Here is a 20,949-nt window from a genome sequence, read left to right on the forward strand (position 1 = left end):
AGCGGAATAAGAGACACCGTGGAAAAGACTAGGGGTCGATAGTGAGGTTAGGTGATGGAACGCCGTGGGTCTACGGATCCATCCATAATGTATGTTTGTAACCCATCGAGCAAAAAGACAAAAGAGGGAATCTAATCGTTATGAAAAGGCGACCAAAAAAGTGGCCTCTGATGGCGGACATATCCGGAAATGCGAATGCGCCAAATTTAAATTTTCCGACACTTATTAACAGTAGTTATAAAATAGTTTTCAGAATGTGTCTTAGACGAGAAAATTTTAATTAAATATTAACGATAACAGTCTAAAATGTGAAACAATTGTTAAAAAACTTCAATATAAATAAGATTTCATGTGACAGTTGGGACAAATAATAACATAACCCAACTAAATTTGATTTCTTAAACAAGGAAAGACTCTCTTTCCTTGTTTAATTTGGCCTCTCAAGATGGCACTTCCTGTCTAACAATATTTTTGCCCCCACTACCTTTACATTCCCTCTTTTGTCTTTTTGCTCGATGTTGTAACCACTGTATCGTTTAATAAATAGTTTTGTACAATAGTCGGTGCCTCATTAAATACATAACAGTATTGTTTATCTACTTTTACCTTAATATAAGTAAAAAGTTGAGTTTTAAAGGCTAAAGTAAAAAAGTAAGATAAGACTGAGTATATAAAGCATAAATGGTCTTTTTAACTAAGGTTAGGTACTTTCATAACTTTTATGTTCTCCGCTTAAAAAAGTAAAAAAAAATCTTTAAATAAACAAATCTTACAAATCTAAGTTGGTAGTAGCTTTACTTCAACGAGTAGCAGTAACTTTTGGAGTGGTAGAAAGTCTGACCTCCGTTTTATCAAAGATCCCTTCAGTGTTTTTATGAAAATCGTTGGAATCATTCTTATCATTACTAATAAGACTCTTTATTGCTTCATTTGTTATTGATACTTATCTATCTTATTTTCTTCTTTGGGTTTACATGTGTAACTGATTCTTGCCCAGAATCATTACAACTTTTTCAGAAATGGAAACTACAAGAGAGCATGATTTTTTTGTGTAGTTTAGTAAATAAATACAACTAGAGTAACATTTTGCTATTTATTTATATTTTCTTAATGTCCGTCAAACGGGCCATGGGAAATTCTAAATTGTTGAATTCCTGCTTCACTAATTATTTTACATCAAAATTCATAAGAAACTATTTGTAAAGGACTGAAATATGTATTAAAAACAAATGTTAAAATTGTTCTACGAATTAAATGTATTCCAAAATTTTGTAAAATATACATTTTTCAGGCCACCCCTTAAAGTCAGGCCACACGACGTACAAGAATGTGCATGACAAAAATTATATGACGTCATATGTTTTTCGGAGCACTGACAAAGTGAAGAAAATTTAAAATTAATTAACATCTCCGGCTTTTCATTATCTAATTTCTTTTGTAGGGTAAAAGAGAAACAAGACGGAGTTGCAATTTTGTAAAAGAAAATCTTATGTATTCTTCTCTTAATCTAAATGAATATAATGTAGAGCAAAGTTCTGAGTTTTGTTCAATTTATGTACCTTCAATAAAAACCAATATTTTAACTGTATACAGATCGGGTAACGGTGACTTTGACTTATTTTTGGTGAATTTTGAAAATGTCACAACATCCTTGCTTAGTAAAGCAGACAAACTTATCATACATACATACTTGGAGATTTTAATATAAATTTTAAAAATGATCAAACGTAATAAGTAACAATCGCATTTACACCAAAATCAGATAGAATTTGCACCATAAGATTAAAAGGTAAATTTCATAACGTGACAATGGTTAATGTATATGCACCGACGGAAGAGGCTGATGAAGAAAACGTTGAAAGATCCTACGGAGAACTATAGGATGTATGTGATAAAATCCAAAGACACGATGCTGTTATAACGTTAGGCGATTTTAATGCTAAACTGGGGAAAGAAGAAACGTTAGCAAATATATTTGGGAAACACAGTTTGCACACTGAAACCAGTCAAAATGGACTCAGGGTGGCACAGTTCGCAGCAGCAAATAATTACGTAGTTGTCAGTACTAACTTCCAGAGAAAAGATATCCATAAAGGAACATGGAAAATACCAGGAACTAACGAAGCCAATCAAATTGACCATATACTCATCTCAAAAAGATGGACAACAGACATAACTAATGTCAGAACGTATCGCGGGGCGACCTCTGACTCAGATCACTATCTTGTAGGGGCAAAATTACGGCAGAAAATAGCGACAGTAGCAAAAGGGAAAATATTCAAATCAAAAAATGGAATGTCGAAGGATTCAAAAGCGCAACAAAGAGACAAGATTACAGAAATGCTCTCCAAATAAAACTCAACCGAACTAGAGAGGAAGATACTGCAGAGGAGGAATGGAGACAATTAAAAACAATTATAACGGAGTCAGCAGAGGAAACTGTCGGAAAAGCCAAAAGACAAAGAAATGCGGAATGGTATGATGATGAATGCAGAACTGCAGTAGAGGAAAAAAGGCAAGCTAGACTTAACCAACTTCAAAGAAACACAAGAAATAGCAGTGAGATTTATAACGAAAAAAGAATACAAGCGACTAGAATATGCAGAAGAAAGAAAAGAGAGGCTATGAAAAAACAAGTACAAGAAATCGTAAAGCATAACAACAGACGCGAAAGCCGAAAATTCTATAAATGCATAAAAGAAAGCACACAGTCATTTAGACCAAAACTAACGATATGCAAAGACAAGGACGGAGAACTACTAACAGAGAAGCAAAAAATTATAATGAGATGGAAACAATATTTCGAAGAAAATCTAAATGCAGACAACGAAAATGATCAGAACGAGACAATATATTATACGGCGGAGCTGCACATCGAAAATCCGAGTTATGAAGAAGTAGTTCAGATAATAAATAAACTAAAAAACAATAAAGCATCAGGAACGGACGGAATTTCGGCAGAATTATTAAAGCATGGAGGATCCGAACTCTGGGAAAGAATCCATTACCTAATAACATTAATATGGACGAAGGAGCAAATGCCAGAGGAATGGACAGTTGGCCTCATACAGCCAATATATAAAAAAGGAGATAAAAGGGAATGCCAGAATTATAGGCCAATTATATTGCTAAATGTAATATACAAAACTCTTTCTGGTATAATCTACAATAGATTATTAGAATACTCCGAAAATATAATTGGTGATTATCAAAATGGATTCAGACCAAATAGAGCCACTACAGATAACATATTCATACTAAGAACGATACAAGAAAAAGCTTATGAATACGACATAGACCTATATAATATGTATATAGACTTTAAACAAGCTTTTGATAGTGTGAAAAGAGACAGAATGCTGGAAGACCTTTGTAATCTAGGTATACCTAAGAAATACATCAGCCTCATAAAAATGACGTTGCAGGGTTCAAAAGCCGCAGTCAGAGTAGATGGAGAACTGACTCCCCTGTTTAACATCAACATGGGAGTAAGACAGGGAGATGCCCTATCAACCATGCTATTCAACCTAGTTCTTGAGGCAGTCATCAGAAAAACCAATATAACCGGCCATATAAACACCAAATCAGTACAAATTACTGCATATGCAGACGATGTAGCCATCATTAGTAGGAATAAGCCACGACTAATGGAAGTGTTCAAACAAATTGATCCTGAAGCAAGAAAAAGAGGTCTCAAAATAAACGAAGCAAAAACGAAGTATATGACAGTCAAAAGATTAACTGACAATGAAAATAATATCACAATAGACAACTATACTATCGAACGAGTGGATGCCTTTACATATCTCGGAGAAATCAATCAGAAGAACTCCGTAAGTAGCGAAATTAATGCACGTATTTCCAGCGGGAATCGTACATACTATGCTGATAAAAGATTGATGACATCGAAATTATTAGACAAAAGAACCAAAATGACTATCTACAGAACACTGATTAGACCCGTAGTAACCTATGGATGTGAAACTTGGGTAATGACGAAAAAAGATGAAGCCCAACTCAGGACATTCGAGAGAAAAATACTGAGGAAAGTATATGGCCCGGTACAAGAGGACGATGGCACATGGAGAATCAGGAGAAACGACGAGGTTAATGAGTTAAATGAAGGTTATGACATTGTAAGATTTGTGAAAAGTCAAAGACTGTCATGGCTGGGACATGTGCAAAGACAAAACGATGCAAAAACAACAAAGAAAATATTACAATGGAAGCCCATAGGAAGGCGAAAAAAAGGAAGGCCCAGAACGAGATGGTTGGATGACGTGGAAGACGACCTGAAAACAATGAACATAAGACAATGGAGAAGAAGGGCGCAAGAGAGATCTGAATGGAAATACATAGCCAGACAGGCAAAGACCCATCCAGGATTATGATGCCAAAAGAAGAAGAAGAATAAGTAACAATATAATATTAAACAGATAAGCTGAAAATATACCTAACTATCTCAACAAAATGAAATTAATCACACCTTTTCATTACTCATATCTGACTCATTTGCCAGGGAACTGCCGCGATATATGTTACAAAATAATTAATTAATATTTTTCGAACGTTGTTAGCTTAGAGACCACCACGTGATGTTGGATCTCTTGGTAAATCTTCCAAACCACTTATTGTTGTATCTTCTGGCAACTTTAGGTGGCTGTGGTCTCGGTCAATGTCATCTGCAAAATCCGGTTTTTACACCACGTTAGGTGTGTCCCACCCATCGAGCAAAAAGACAGTGGTTTACCCAAGTAAACGATTTATTGTTAGCGTCCGGAATATATCCAAGTATTTCTTTTTTTTTTGTAACTTATGCAATGAAACCGGCTAAATTTTCTAATCCATCCCATTCCGGGTCTTTATATTCGAATTAATAAAGTCTTGATGACTGTCAAGTAAATCTTCGGGGTTAATTTCTGTATCCCCACTGGGAGGGCAGTGGCGGCTAGTGTGGTAAAATTTTGGGTAGGCCAAGCCAGCAAATTACATAAAGCTATGTGTAATCAGAGAGGGAGGGGTCACGGGGTCATGACTTAAAATTAAAATTGGAAATTTTAATTTTAATTAAAAATATTTGGAAACCAACTTATCCTATTGGTGGTAAGACTAAAAGTGACCTTGCATCAGAGAAAAGTAATCACCCTCAAGATCCATGACCTCCCCAAAAAAAATTCTGTAGCCGCCAGTGTGTGCAATACATTTTTTTTGTGTGAGAATGGGAATCTTTTCTTTCTCGAATTTTACGATTTTTTTTTTAATTTATTTGGGCAACCGTGCACTTGTTTGCAATTGTGTTGTTTGTTTGAAAATATGTTACAATTATAGATTATGTTACATATTTTTTTATCATAATTTAAAAGATAATTTATATTACAATTCGATAATTACGTTACAAGTGACAACGATGGTCGACGTAGGCCCGATCGTCTGGTGCCTAAACAGCGAGCATAAACACGACAATATAAATCGTTGTCCGGCAAGCTGCTCGACTTCAAACGCTTATTGTACGGGGATCTTGTGTGAGCTGGGTCGGCCAGTTCCTATCGGGCCTATTAATGATATTTAAAATGCGTGAATACGATTCGATGTTTTCTGTGGGAATATAATAACATAGGACGCAATGTATTGAGTGATTTAGTACATTTAAAAGTTATTTACATGCATTAACATAATTTTTGAATATGTTTTTCAATTTTAAAGCTCTTAAAATTATTGGGTAGGCCCGGCCTATCCTGCCTACCCCCAAAAGCCGCCACTGTGGGAGGGTTTAGCAAGGAAAAGATCTCTTCAGTGACAATTTCATAAATAATTATAATATTAGTAGTAATATTCCATTATTTGTCAGGCAATCTCAATAGTTTTTCTTTTAAACAATAGTCAGCTTCTGTAAAATGTTTTCATTATTGTCTTTTTGCTCGATGGTTCCACCGTAGGGCCTCATTAAATATGTGTGATGACCAAAAGACCTTCATCTCCAAGAAAGTAGTAAGGAACTTTGGGAGATCCTGTCCCTGGTAGGCATTTTTCTTCAGGTAATTGTAATGAGTTTGTCAGTATCGATTGTCAAAGAGTAGATTGCTTGAAAATGGAAGGATCACAGTCTTTGCGAAAGCTTCCAACATTAACATACAAAATGTCTACGCACAATAACTGGGAGGTTAAGGAATTCCTTAATAATTGTTTGATTGGACCTGACTGTAATATTAAGTGGCCCCCGAGATCGGGAGATCTAGCTCTATTTTATCTGGGGGCATTTAAAATCAAAAAATCTATTCTGACCAAAAATATACAAATATTAAAGCATTGAAAATGCGAATTATTGAAGAGTGTGCAAAAATAACGCCACGCATTCTGGCTAATGTTAGACGAGAATTTTACAATTGAGTGGGATACTGCTTACTACAAAATTACTTATTGTTTGAACATTTGTTATAGTTTTATGTTTGGAAATTATCATAAATTATTATTAGGAAGGATCACAGTAAAACTATATTAAAATTCTTTGAATTGTTGTATAACCTGGAATTGAATTGAAGTGTATTATGATATCTTGTGTTAAATAAAGATCTGGCAGTGCTCGCACTATATTGCCTGAATACAACATTATTGCGATTTTTCGTAAACTGAATACATTTAATCAATTTTGTTGCTTTGTAAACAATATAATTTATTGTTTACAAAGTTATTTTCTATGGTTAATGTTATGACTAAAGCTCGGATTATAGGCAAAATGCCTTTTTTGCCTATTATAATTGTTTTTTGCACTTTTTGCCTTTTTTCGTAAATTCCGCCTATTTGTGCCTCTTTTAAAATTTCATGGTACTACCCATGATATTATTCTATTACTAAACGATTCTATAATAAAATTTTGGGTCAATAATAAAATATTAATGGTTTGTTTACATAACAGATTTCTAGGAAAATGTACCTAATCGAGACTTCATTGTATTTGAATTGTACATTCAAATGTTGCGGGAATAAGCGTTCTTGACTACGTCATGCGCGAAAGCGAACCGATTTTGGAACATTATGTATCATACCATGGTACAATGGACAGTGGAAGTGTGACGTCACAACTGTCAATTACTTTCCAAACAAAAGTTGAAATGTCCAATCTCAAGACTTTTTAATTTCTATAAAGTTAACATTTGGCTTCCTCTGCTACTCTTTCTTTTAAGTATAGTGTTTTTACGATAATACCATCATAATTCAGTGTTCTATTTCTATGAAATATAGTTTAAAAGTTTAAATTAAAGACATTCTAACCTTACTTTATTGATACATGCATTTTATTGCTATTTTTATAAAACAACATGCTTTATTATTTACACAACCTTGTAAAATTGTTGTAGTAACTATTAGAATACTTAGATATTGCAAAAAGCGGAAAGATTCTGTAAAAAAAATGAAAAAATAACGAAAAATACAAATTATCCATACTAAACAAGGTTTGTTTGGAAAGTGAAACTGACAGATATCAATAAAATCTACGTCATCACTTCCACGGTCCATTCATTGTACCATGGTATCATACCTTGTGTATTCATTCCATGGATCATGGTCAAAGAACGTCACAGTATATTGCGCTATGGTCAAAGTCAAATGCTTTGTTCCCATTCATGCCCATGAGGTATGAGAACAAAACGCCATTTTTATTTTTTCGTAAGTGAAGTAGTGACAAAGAATATAGCGTCTATACCAGAGAATATCCTCTATACTATATTCTTTGGTAGTGAAAAAAGGTACAATCTTAGATGATTTTTAATTATTAACACATTACATGGAATAACAATGGAAACATGAAGAACTGACCAAAAAAAGATGTTTTGTTCCAGATTGCATGGATAATTACTATGTACCAGCAAACAATACTGTTTTTCAAGTCCACAAAATTATATGGATATGTTTGATAAATGGGTGAATGCTGTTAAGAGCCCTAAATTAGAGGATGCTGCAACAAAAACTATAACAATTTTCATGTATGCGCTAGCCATTTTAAAGAGAGGATAGGACCAGGTAAGACGACCAAGACCAGGCTTTTATGAAACTTGACATTAAAATAACAAAACAATTATGGCAAATTTGACACCATTTAAATTTAAACTGAGTATTGCCCCAATTATTTAAATACTGAGAAGTTCTTGTCACATTAACAACACTAAATTATACTACAATTTGCTTGTTTTATTAATATTTCCCCTATTTAACTTCAAGATAACCCAAATAGTATACGAAAAATAGGGCAAAAGTGTTGCAATCTGGCTACTAACTAGTTAGTGTTTTGACAGTATTGCCATTGCCAAGTTTATCCGCTAATCTACCAATGGCCAATTACCAATTTGGTACTAGTGTAATAAGCCGGAACCGTGTCTATGGAGATGAGATTTATATCAATGAATTCTGCTTCACTTACTAATGATTGTGCAATAATTTTTATTCGGTGCAAAACGTTCTTTTTTATGTAATTTCCATTTAAAATATGCCCGATTTTTAAAAGCCACCGCCATTATTTACCATGAAACAACAAGAAATGACAGGAATGACAACTGTTTCTTATGGTCAAGAAGGGTAATTTTAACCAGTGTTGCCATAGTTATTCAAAATTATGTTTTCTAATGAAAAATAAAAATTTACCTAAAACGTAAAGTTTATATTACGTACTTTTAACTGAAAATTATAACTTTTTTACAAGGGTCAGGTTAGATTTGGTTACCTTACTTTACGTTTATTATCACGTTTTCTTATGAAAAATAAAAATTTTTATTTTTAATTATACAAAATTTTATTCTTATTACTGCTTTTTTTACCAGCGTTAGGTTAGATTTGGTTACGTTGGTTTAGTTTTAATTTCATGTTTTCTTATGAAATATAAAAATTTTGATTTTTAATTATAACATTTTATTCTTATTACTGTTTTTTTTTACCAGTGTTAGGTTAGATTTGGTTTATTGGTTTACATTTTTAATAATAAAATAAGACGATGGTTAACGAGTACTCGTTTTGCACGTGGTTATTAAGATTGCATCCACCTGTTTTAAGGTAATTTTCATGAAATTTTTAGATCTTTTAAAGGTTAAAACTGGCAACAATGTCAAAAGTACATAAAATTTAACTTCTTGCGCATGGCCGCCATATTGTTTTGAAATATTAAAAATCTTGATTGTTTTAAACAATTTTACCCATTTTTTCATAATTAAACAGTAAAAAACAGTGATATTTAATATGTTTTAGTTACGTATTTTTTATTAAGACATGTATATATACTTTTCCTTGCTTTTTATGTAAATTTTTTTTGATTCATAGTACTTTTTTTGTTATTTTTTCTGTATTTTAGATTATTTGGGCACTTTTACTAGTTTAAAGCAAAGAAAACATTAAAATTTGAGGTTTTTTTCACTTTTTCGGCTAAGTCCACAAAAAATTTGGCATTTCTGAGGCGTTCCGGTTTACTAAATAATTATCCTTCCGGTACAACTTTTTTATCATATATAACTAACGATCCTAAGTATGTAAAGCTTTATACACCCTCAATATTGTATTCTCCTATCATTAGATTTTGTAACTGCCTTATTTTTGCCTTTTAACTTGCATGTATATATTATTTTGTTTGGACCAGTATTACTTGTAGCTTATTTTAATTGATTGAATGCCTCTATCATTTCAAGTATGCCTCTAGTATGTCAACATCATCTGCAAATACTAGTTTTAGACACTTTTATTAATTATTATAGTATTACTCTGACATAGTCCCTTTTTCACATCTACTGTTTCCATTAATTTGTTTTGTATCTGGATTTTACTTCTTACTTTTAGAGTTTCTTTTATCAATACTATTAGTTGTGTTGCTTTATTAGATTCTTTCATTGTTTGTATTAACAATTTTCAGTTTATACTGTCATATCTGTTTTTGAAGTCTATGAAGAAATGATATATGTCATTGTTATATTCACTTTTTTTTTCAAGGATCTGCCATAGTACAAATACCTGGTCTACTGTTGATTTCTGTCTTCTTAACCCACATGGTATTTGCCAACTATTTTTTCAGCGTGAGGCCTAAGCCTTTTATAAACTACTTTTGATTTTATTTCGTATACTGCGTTCAAACATTGTGTTTCCATGCTAATTTACACATTCTAAATGGTCTCCTTTTTTATGTAATGATTCAATAATACCGCTATTCCACTTCGCTGCTAACTGCCTATTTAGTAATGTTTCACCTCCTTCCTGTAGTAGCTCCGATACTATCATCATCAATTGAATTCTTGAAAATACAATTTAACTTAGAATAAATTTAGTAAAGCAATGGGCTCATAAATTTACGTATTTGCTCAAAATTACTAAGATAGATTTTAAAATTGGTTGTTTATTTATTTATATTGAATTTTACAAAAAGCGTTTGAAAGTTTGAGCCTTCCTCTATATGTAAAAAAATTTGCAACTATTTGAAAGCCTTATTTATTGCTTACTAGACATTTGAAAATTTGCGATTTTTTTTCAGTAGGCTGGGTTGCAAAATTATTATGCAATACCTATCCGACAGATCTTAACAAAATTTAGCACACGTTTTAAACATATTAAAAGGTTTTTCTAGGCGGAATATGGAGCTTGTAAGTCAAGTTTAGAAAGTCGAAAACATTTAAAGGATAAACTTCATTTTTTTGTACTTTTTTTTCCAATTATTGCTATTTTTTTCAACAATAAACATTAAATTTTCAATTTCTAGCTAACGAAATATTGTGTAAAATTGAATAACGAAACTTTTAACTTCTTATAATTTTTTCTCTAGGATCAATATTTTCCGAATTATAAACGAAAATAGGAGCAAAAAATGAGAAATTTTCAATTGTTTTCAGATTTTGTTAAATAAAAAATTTAGCACAGGGTTTGCGACTGGCGCATATCGTGATTATCGATATTGGGCACATCCTGAAGGGATTCCAGCAAAAAAATAGCTTCCTATGGAAAATGTCCAATCCAAAACAGATCCCGCCTAGACTATAAAACGAATATACCACTTAGACCTATTTGTAGTACTATGAATTCTCCTTGTAGTGAATTTTTATTAAGTATTATACAACCATTTGCAAAAAAATGACACATTTTTTAACACTTTAACGACTGTGTGTACCAAATATGGTACACACTCATACTTTCCCATATATGATCATATATGGACACACGTAATGTGCTGTTACTTTCAACTGTGGCTGTTTCAAGCACACCGGTACATATAATTTATATATGAAGTTATTTAGTTTGGGCCTGCCTGAATACTTATTAGGTTACAGAGCCAAAATTACTTGTTCTGACAAAAATTCGTTTTTAGAGGAAAAACATTTGTTAACATATGTTATATTAAAAAATGATTATCCTTTATCGTTTATAAATAAGGAGTTTTTAACAATCGATCGAATAGAACAGAACAACTTAAAACGAGATTCCTACAGCATACACAAGGAATAAGATAGGAAAACTTAAAAAGATAGGAAATAAAATCAACATTTCAACGACATTCAAAACAACAAACACGTTGAGATCTATTTTATCTAAAACTAAACCTAACAATGAACAAGAAAGAGCAAAGAATTGTATTTAAATGCCTTGTGAATGCGATCAGTTTTATTTAGGTGAAACATCAAGGCCATTAAATGTTAGAATAAGTGAACATCAATCTTATATCAAAAATTTGACAGATCTCAAATATGTAAATACGCATGATAAAAAAGATTCTAACAGTGCAACCCATGGGAATGAGAAGACGGGGTAGACCAAAGCTGAGGTGGATGGACGGGGTAACACAAGATGCCGAGAAGATCGGAGTCGGCAACTGGAAAATGCAAGCGAGGGACAGAATAGAATGGCGTAGAAATCTTGAGAAGGTCGAGGCCCTCTAAGGGCTGTAGCACCAAGATGATGATGCATTGGAAAATGGACATAGGGTTCAATGGAATGATTCAAATATAGCCCTATAAAAAACCGATGGTAAAAAGAGAAAAATCAAAGAAGAGGCTCTAATTATGCGTTGCATGGTGTATTATGGTTATCCAATACAGTATTTCGAACTGTAATAAGGTATTTTACCTGTAAGGTTTAGATATTTTAGGTTGTTTTGTTCTGAAAGAAAGTATTTTTGCTTTTAGAAAAAATTGTACCCTTGCTTCTTATTGAATAAAGAAGAATAAAGTTGTGCTTCTGGCAAGTATTTATTTTGACGACCAATATATTCTGGTATTCTGCACCTCCAGCCAATAATTACTTCTGACCTCATAACCTTTTAGATTTGTTGTCTATAATTATATATTTAAGAATACACCATTTTCTATTCTTCCAAGCTTTATTCGTTAAATTAAAATATACAATGTTGAATACCTCTTTTCCTCGTGTTCTATATTCTACTTAACATATATCTCTCTAAAAACTAAATCTTCTTTCATATTATTAGTGTCTATATAATACACCTACTCTCTAATAAAGATTTTAACGTAGAGTCGATATATATTTTAACATTTTATGCTTGTCTGAATATTGCTGGAATCAACAGTTAAGTTGTTTATTATGCAAATAATACTGAAGAGAAAATCATCGTAAGACAAAAATTTGTATGAGATCTAGGTTTTGCTCTACTTCAAAATCATTTGTGCACAACTGCTTCAATCATCTCATTCCCAACAACTTTGAAAGTAAGAATTAGGGAAATTTGTAGCTTTCAAGAAGAAGAACAACAACCAAATTTATCTTTTCTCCAAAAAGGCAGATGTAAATATTGCGACCGTAAGAAAAATAGACTTACGAAATATTTTTGTAAAATATGCCACAAATTTATATGTTTGGAACATGCCAATTTTATATGCAATGACTGTTATGGAAAAGAAGTTGTTTTTCTGTAATTTTTTGTAAAAATGCTTGTTTTTTAGAAATTTTTGTAAAATTTACGTGTGTTAAAAGTTTATTTATTTTTCTATATGAAATATATGTTTCCTCTCTATCGTTTTTGTTGTTGACTCATTTTCTATAATTTTAATTAAAAAAAACACAATATTTTTTCAGGTAAGTATTTTTATACTCCAGTAAAGAAATAATGAAATGAGTCATTCGTGTGATAAGTTATCGTAAAATTTAGCTTTCCTTATCAGTTTTACCAAGAAGCGTATATTATAATCTAAAACACTTTTGGTCTCATTCAGGAATTCCATATTAGTTTTTCTTGTTTTTCTGTCAATATATTACCCTCCTTATCTGTTTACTTCTTTTTTTTTATTCCTTTTTGCTTTTGTTCAGTTTTTGCTAAAATTTTCTCGTCTCTATTGGCTTGTTAGTACTTAGATTTTCTTTACTTCTTCTTCTTAAAGTGCCCTCTCCTCAATGGAGGTTGGCTACTACAATTTTAAACTCTTCTCTATCTTCCGCTGTTCTTATTAGCTGTTCAAAATTTAGCCCTGTCCATTGTCGGATGTTTCTGAGCCACGATAGTCTTTTCCTTCCTAGGCCTCTCTTTACCTCGATTTTTCCTTTCACTATAAGTTGGGCATATTGGTACTTATTATTTCTCAGTATGTGGCCTAGGTATGATGTTTTTCTAACTTTTACTGTGTTAAAAAGTTCTCTTTCCTTGCCTATTCTATGCAGCACTTCTTCGTTTGAGGTATGCGATGTCCACGAAATTTTGAGTATTCTCCGGTAGATCCACATTTCAAAGGCCTCCAATTTATTTACGGTTGATGTTTTAAGGGTTCACGTTTCAACTGCATATAGAAGAGTCGACCAGACGTAGTATTTTGATAAACGTAGTCGAATTTCGAGTTTTATTCGAGAATCACAAAGCAGTTTTTTTATTTTTTCGAAAGATTTTCTGGCCTGTTCTATTCTCGATCTTCTTTCTAGATCAGGATTTAGGCTGCTATCGATCCAACGTCCCAGGTACTTAAATCTATTGACTTGTTCTAAAATGTGCCCATTTATTGTGCAAGGTTGAGGTACGTTTTGGTTTTTTCGGATTGACATCACTTTGGTTTTTTTAATGTTTATTTTCATACCAAATTGCTCACAGGTCGAGTTGGTCTTGTCGATGAGTCGTTGTAGACCTAAGTCGGAATCCGCAATTAACACTGTATCATCGGCGTATCTGACACTGTTGATATTTACGCCATTCACATTGATTCCATCCTTGGAATCCTCCAATGCTTCTTTAAATAGAAACTCGGAGTAAAGATTAAACAGCAGAGGCGACAGAACACATCCTTGTCTTACTCCTCTCCTAATTTCTACTTCTGCGGATGTGGAACCTTCGATCCTAACTCTGGCGTTTTGGTTCCAGTACAAGTTTTTTAAGAATTTGATGTCTTTTCCATCTAAACCGACTTCTTGCAAACGTTCTAATAGTAGGTCGTGTCTTACTCTATCAAATGCTTTTTCGAAGTCTATAAAGCATATAAATATATCTTTCTGTTGGTCGTAGCATTTTTGGGCGAGAACTAGTAAACTGAACAGGGCTTCTCTCGTTCCCATGCTGGCTCTGAATCCAAACTGATCGTCTCCTATGATTGTTTCGCACTTTCTATAGATACGATTATGTACGATTTTTAGTAGGACTTTTACTGCATGACTCATAAGGCTTATCATATGGAACTCATTGCAGTGTTGTGGGTTTGGCTTTTTTGGTAGTGGGATGAATATTGACTCCAGCCAATCTTGGGGTATTTTACCTGTATCATAAATGCGATTGAATAAAAGGACAAATATTTCGATATTTTCTTCGCTGATTAATTTTAGCGTTTCTGGGTATATTCCGTCTGGACCTGGGCTTTTATTTGTTTTAAGATGATTAATTGCATTTATGATTTCAGATTTCAGAATTGTTGGCCCTTCGTTGTTATTTTCCAATCTTGGTTCTTCTCGTATGTCGTGAAAAAGAATTTTAATGTAGTTTTCCCATTCTTTCAGTTTATCTTCCGTTGATTCTAGCAGTTTGCCATCCGTGTACAGCATGGTGTGAAAAGTCGTTCTCTTGGTAGTCGATGTAAACTCTTTTCTTAATCTAATCTAAATTTTCTTTACATCCTAAGGTATATAAAATGAAAACTTATTTATATATTTATAAACTAGATCTAATGTATTACTTTTATTATTATAAGCAGAAATATAATATTACATTGGTACAATGAAAAGTGACCAGCAAGAAAACATATTTTTGAACTACAGTTCAAATAAAATAAGGTCATAAATAAGTGCGGAGTCCGCGCGCGACCTTAAGGCGGGTACACATTTGCGAGCAGAACTGTTCGCGAACCGTTTGTGAACGCTATATTCGTTAATGTGTACGGCAGAAAAAACCGCTTGCGTACTGTTTCATCGTGACTCGTCGCGAACCAAATTGTTGCGGTTTATTTCACGACTTCAAAGGAAGCTCGGCTTTCAGTTTGGACGGCGCTTACTAGACGCAGCGAACATTTTTATTGTGTCATCAAATCGACATTGTGTGAATGACGTGTTCCTTCCTAGAGAGACGTGAGAAAACAGTAAACTGATTATTGTCATGGACGTATAAATAAAGATAAAATCTTTATTTATACGTCGATGATTACTGTACATAATTTTATTTTTGTTAAACAAGCAAAAACAGGAACATAAATCAGTACCCAAATTATAAATAAAATTAATCATTTCGCACATGTTTGTTCGTTGTTGGTTTGTCGCTTTCCATGGATCGAGATAAGTATGCGATTAGTACGATGTAGAATATTTTTCAAGGATCTGTACGCGTACTGTACGTATACCGTTCGGCTCGCATATGTGTACCCACCTTTACATGTTATAAAACTGGCGCGCTCACTGAAGGGTTAATGGTAAAATATATGTATAATTATATAAAACAGTAAATACGCTAAAATGAATATTTAAATAAACGTAAAAAGTTTTTTTATTAAATTCAAATCACGGAACAATATGAAATATTTAGTTCAGCACTTCAGCACAAATTTGTAACATAATGCATATATCAGTATAGGTGGTTGTACACTTCCCGTCATATAAAACTGGTACACTTTTTTTTTCTCAATGTAAACCTGTGTTCAGACACAGTCAATCAATTCGTTGTTGCCATTACAGATAACGAAATTACACAAAATCTAAATCTAAAAAATAACGTTCAAAAATGTAAGTTTTTAGATAGTTATTATTTTTATCATTAACAACAAAAAACCGTATCTAATACATTTAATAACCAGAGATAGGGTTAGGGATAGGGAACTGTACTTTGTGTCAATAAGTTTAGTAGCAGGCAAACTACCAAGATTAAATTATTATTTATTACAAGAACAATAAATGTGAAAAACATAACTTTATACTTTATCGTACGTATTATAAACTATAAAATTCCTGGGCGAAAAAACGCTTTTCAAAACGTGACAGTTACAATCCAATATGTATCTCACTGTAATGTTTTATTATAATAATTAAAAGTTATGTCTAGATTGATTATCTATCATTATTTTTGAATTGAAATATTTTATAAATTATAATAAAACACAAATAAATGTATGGGTACTTAATTGAGATGATATAAAGCGACTGTATAAACTGCCTAAGGGATCGTCAATGATCACTGCAGAGATAGTCGGAATTAAAAATGCACTAATCTGTGCTCAATCCCTATCCGGCACTAATATAGTAATATTCTCTGACTGCAGAAGTGCATTAGAAAAGATAAAAAATATTAACATAACCGACCAGTATGACGATTTAATTAAAGATGTATATGAAGTACTTACAAAATTGAATAAAAATGAAAAGATAATTACATTATCTTGGGTAAAAAGTCATTGTGGGATAGAATATAATGAGATAGCAGATAGATTAGCAAAAAGGGCTACTACAGAAGGGGAGATGATTAACATGAAGCTACCTTTGAACGATCACGTAAGCCAAATGAAAATAACCATGAAAACTAAATGGCAAGAAAAATACGAAAAATCCAACTCTGGGAAAAAGTTTAAATTGTTGCTTCCAAAACTAAACATAAAACCATGGTTTTTTACAAAATAGAAATTTTATAAAAACAATTTCACGAATCAGAAGTAACCATGCAATGTATCCGGAATATAAACACCGTTTAGGTATCCATAACGAAGATTATTGCGAATGCGGAAAACATGGTAGTTTAGAACATATTATATTAGAATGCGCTTCTATTCAACAAGAGATCTCTACACTACTTAGTAATCTATATAAATTAAAAATAGACACACCTTTTAACTTATCGAGCTTACTTGCAACTGAAGATATACGAGTATATGAGGTTATTTATGTACATACAGTTAAATGTAAATTTAAATTATAAGCACACTAACATAAATCCCACTCTTTTGTATCCATTCCAGGGGTCCCCTCCCTATGTATAATAATATGTGTTGTTCATTAAATATAAGATAATATTAGATACGCATTAAGTGAAAATTAATACTTAACTGAAGCATTTTCCTTATAACTTTCACACATTTGTTCTGGCTAATTGGCTTAGTTCCAGTGCCATAAAACAAAACACACACACACACACATTAATTGAGATGATGAAAAATAACAAAATTAATATGAGAATTTTTTAGGATGCAAACAAATTTTGTGTGACTGACTGATCGAAAATGCTCGATAATGTTTTAGTTTTTAGTATACTCAAAACTGGCGGTCTGTCGCAAAACACTGCTTTTAGCTGGTTTCATATAATATTTTCGTTGAACTGGCAACAGTGCCCTAGAAATTAGAATGACACATGTGACAAGATCAACGTACACAACTTAAAAAACACGATTTCTGGTTATAAGAGTTGTACCAGTTTTTTATGACGCGAACGGTACGTTACCCCAGTGGAAATTGATGAAATAGCACCAATCACCTAAAACGATGTCTTCTTTGACATAGAGCAACCACAAACGAAACGGCGATAGCGCAGAGACACGACTATCTTGTTTGGCAGATGGCAGAACCGTCAATTGGTTCAACGGTTGTTTTTTACAAGTTGAGGGAACGCGTGGGTGTAAAATTACCCAAACGATCTGCCATTTTAACAAAATACGGTAATTTTTCTATGTTTCGCTGTTAAGAACAATGTATGAATAAACCTAATGAACACTCTTGTTTGCAACATTGTATAACAACAGTTTATTGTTCTGTAGCGTCTGCATTTTTGTACGCAAAATCTTGGCTAATTATACGGGGAGAATCAAAACTAACAAAAAGACTGTTAATATTTTAAAAATGTTTATATACAGTTGCGAAACTGCAACGGCATTTTATTAATCTTTTATTCGATTATTACATTTCTTTGTATTTAAATTTATTTTAACTTGTACCTAAATGCTTATATTATAGTCAGTGTGATTTTTAGATTATCAGCAAGAGAACAAGATGGAAATTATGAAGGTAATGACTGAACATTCATCTCACAAAGAAATTTCTATGAATCCACGTGTTGAAGGAAAAACGTTAAATAAAACCATAAAGGTTGTGACTAGAAAAAAACCTTACAAATGTGGAATTTGTTTTAAGCAGTTTGTTCAAAAAGTTTATTTAACTAAACACATGAAAGGTCACACTAAAAAAAAACCTCACAAGTGTGAAATTTGTTTTAAGCAGTTTAATACAGCAGGTAATTTGAAAACACATTTGAGTGTGCATACTGGAGAAAAACCTCACAAGTGTGAAATTTGTTTTAAGCAGTTTGTAATATCAAGTAACTTGAAAGAACATTTAAGAGTGCATACTGGAGAGAAACCTTACAAGTGTGAAATTTGTTTTAAGCAGTGTACAACATCAAGTAATTTAAAAGATCATTTGAGAGTGCACACTGAAGAAAAACCTCACAAGTGTGAAATTTGTTTTAAGCAGTTTAAGGTAAAAGGTTATTTTACTCAACACATGAAAATTCACACTGGAGAAAATCCTCACAAGTGTAAAATTTGTTTTAGGCAGTGTAGTACAGCAACTAATTTGAAAACACACTTAACAACGCACACTGGGGAGAAGCCTTACAAGTGTGAAATTTGTTATAAGCAGTTTAGTAGAAAAGGTGACGTGAAAACACATTTAAAAGTACACACTGGGGAAAAGTCTCACAAGTGTGAAATTTGTTTTAGACAGTTTAGTACAGCAGGTAATTTCAAAAAACACTTAATAACGCACACTGGGGAGAAACCTTATAAGTGTGAAATTTGTTTTAAGCAGTTTCCGCAAAAAAGTGGTTTAATTGAACACACAAAAGTTCACACTAGAGAAAAACGTCACAAATGTGAAATTTGTTTTAAGCAATTTCCTTCAGCAGGTAATTTGAAACTACATTTAAGGGTGCACACTGGAGAAAAACCTTACAAGTGTGAAATTTGTTTTAAGTTGTTTTCTCGTTCCAATTCTTGGAAAAATCATTTAAAGACGCATACTGGAGAAAAGCCTTACAAGTGTGAAATTTGTTTTAAGCAGTTTACTGAAGGAGGTACTTTGAAAAAACATTTGAGATTGCACACTGGAGAAAAGCCTTACAAGTGTGATATTTGTTTTAAGCAGTTTTTTCAAAAAGGTGAATTAACTGATCACATAAATGGTCACACCGGAGAAAATCCTTACAAGTGTGGTATTTGTTTCAAGCAATATGCTCGAAAAGTCTATTTAACTCAACACATGAAACTTCACACTGAAGAAAATTCTCACAAGTGTCAAATTTGTTTTAAACAGTTTACTACAGCTACTAATTTAAAAGTACATTTGAGAATGCACACTGGAGAAAAACCTTACAAGTGTGAAGTTTGTTTTAAGCTGTTTTCTCGTGCCAATACTTTAAAATATCATTTAAAAACGCATACTGGAGAAAAGTCGTACAAATGTGAAATTTGTTTTAAACAGTTTGCCTCAAATTGTTATTTACGTGAACACATGAAAGTACATACAGGAGAAATACTTCATAAGTGTGAAATTTGTCTTAAGCAGTTTATTACAGCACATCATTTGAAAAATCATTTGAGACTGCACACTGGGGAAAAACCTTACAAGTGTGATATTTGTTTTAAGCAGTTCTCTCAAAAAAGCAATTTGAAAAAACATTTACGAACGCACACTGGGGAGAAACCTTACAAGTGTGGAATTTGTTTTAAGCAGTTTGCTAAAAAAGATAGTTTGACTTATCACATAAAAACTCACACTGCAAAAAAAAAGTGTGAAACTTGTTTAAAGCAGTTTAATACAACAAGGCATTTGAAACTACATTTAAGAACGCACACTGAAGAAAAACCTCACGAATGTGAAATTTGTTTTAAACGGTTTTTTAAAGCAGGCAATTTAAAAGTACATTTGAGAGTGCACACTGGGGAAACACTTTATGAGTGTGATATTTGTTTAGAACAGTTAACTCGAAAAATTGATTTAATTGAACACATGAAAGTTCACACTAAAGAAAAACGTCATAACTGAAATTTGTTTTAAGCAGTTTTCTCAAACAAGTTATTTAAAAAATCATTAGCGAATACACTCTAGAAAAAAACCTTACCAATGTAAAAATTTCCTTTTTGAAGGAAGTTAGTGAACCAAGTAATTTGAAAACACATTTGAGAGTGCACACTAGAGAAAAGCCATACAGGAAATGATCTTAAGTGTGAAATTTGTTTTAGAGGTTTTCCTTTAATTGAATTCATCTGCATATATGCAAAATCAGTTTGGAATGTTTATTTTAGTTAGTGTAGTTTACAGAAGTAGACGGTTTTCCTTTTCAAAATAGCGTTTCTACGATAAAGAAAAATTGATTTCGAAAAATCGTACAAACTGGCGCATATTTGTATTATAAAAACAAACTGGTTATTATTATATTTTAAAACTATTGTAGTATTTTTTTGTCCACTTTGTATATAATAAAAATTTCATAAGCTTTTTGTTTAACATTGTGAATTGCGTTTTATTTTTTCATTTTTT

The 20,949-nt window shown here is 32.4% G+C and overlaps 1 protein-coding gene across 3 annotated transcripts; it reads left to right on the plus strand.

The window, feature by feature from the left end:
- The first annotated feature begins 7,554 nt into the window (after positions 1 to 7,554).
- Positions 7,555 to 20,921, plus strand: LOC140440337 (uncharacterized). 3 transcript variants are annotated; one of them, XM_072530781.1, is made up of 3 exons: positions 7,555 to 7,745; positions 7,825 to 8,019; positions 18,383 to 20,921. In XM_072530781.1, the coding sequence occupies exon 3, from the start codon at positions 18,403 to 18,405 to the stop codon at positions 20,452 to 20,454; it is 2,052 nt and encodes a 683-aa protein (XP_072386882.1). In that variant the 5' UTR covers positions 7,555 to 7,745; positions 7,825 to 8,019; positions 18,383 to 18,402; the 3' UTR covers positions 20,455 to 20,921. The 3 variants fall into 3 exon arrangements, with proteins under 3 accessions (XP_072386882.1, XP_072386881.1, XP_072386880.1); XM_072530780.1 differs by having other exon boundaries at positions 7,839 to 8,019; XM_072530779.1 differs by having other exon boundaries at positions 7,555 to 8,019.
- The last annotated feature ends 28 nt before the right edge of the window (positions 20,922 to 20,949 follow it).

This window comes from Diabrotica undecimpunctata, chromosome 4, assembly GCF_040954645.1.
Source record: "Diabrotica undecimpunctata isolate CICGRU chromosome 4, icDiaUnde3, whole genome shotgun sequence".
Taxonomy (NCBI): Eukaryota; Metazoa; Arthropoda; class Insecta; order Coleoptera; family Chrysomelidae; genus Diabrotica; species Diabrotica undecimpunctata.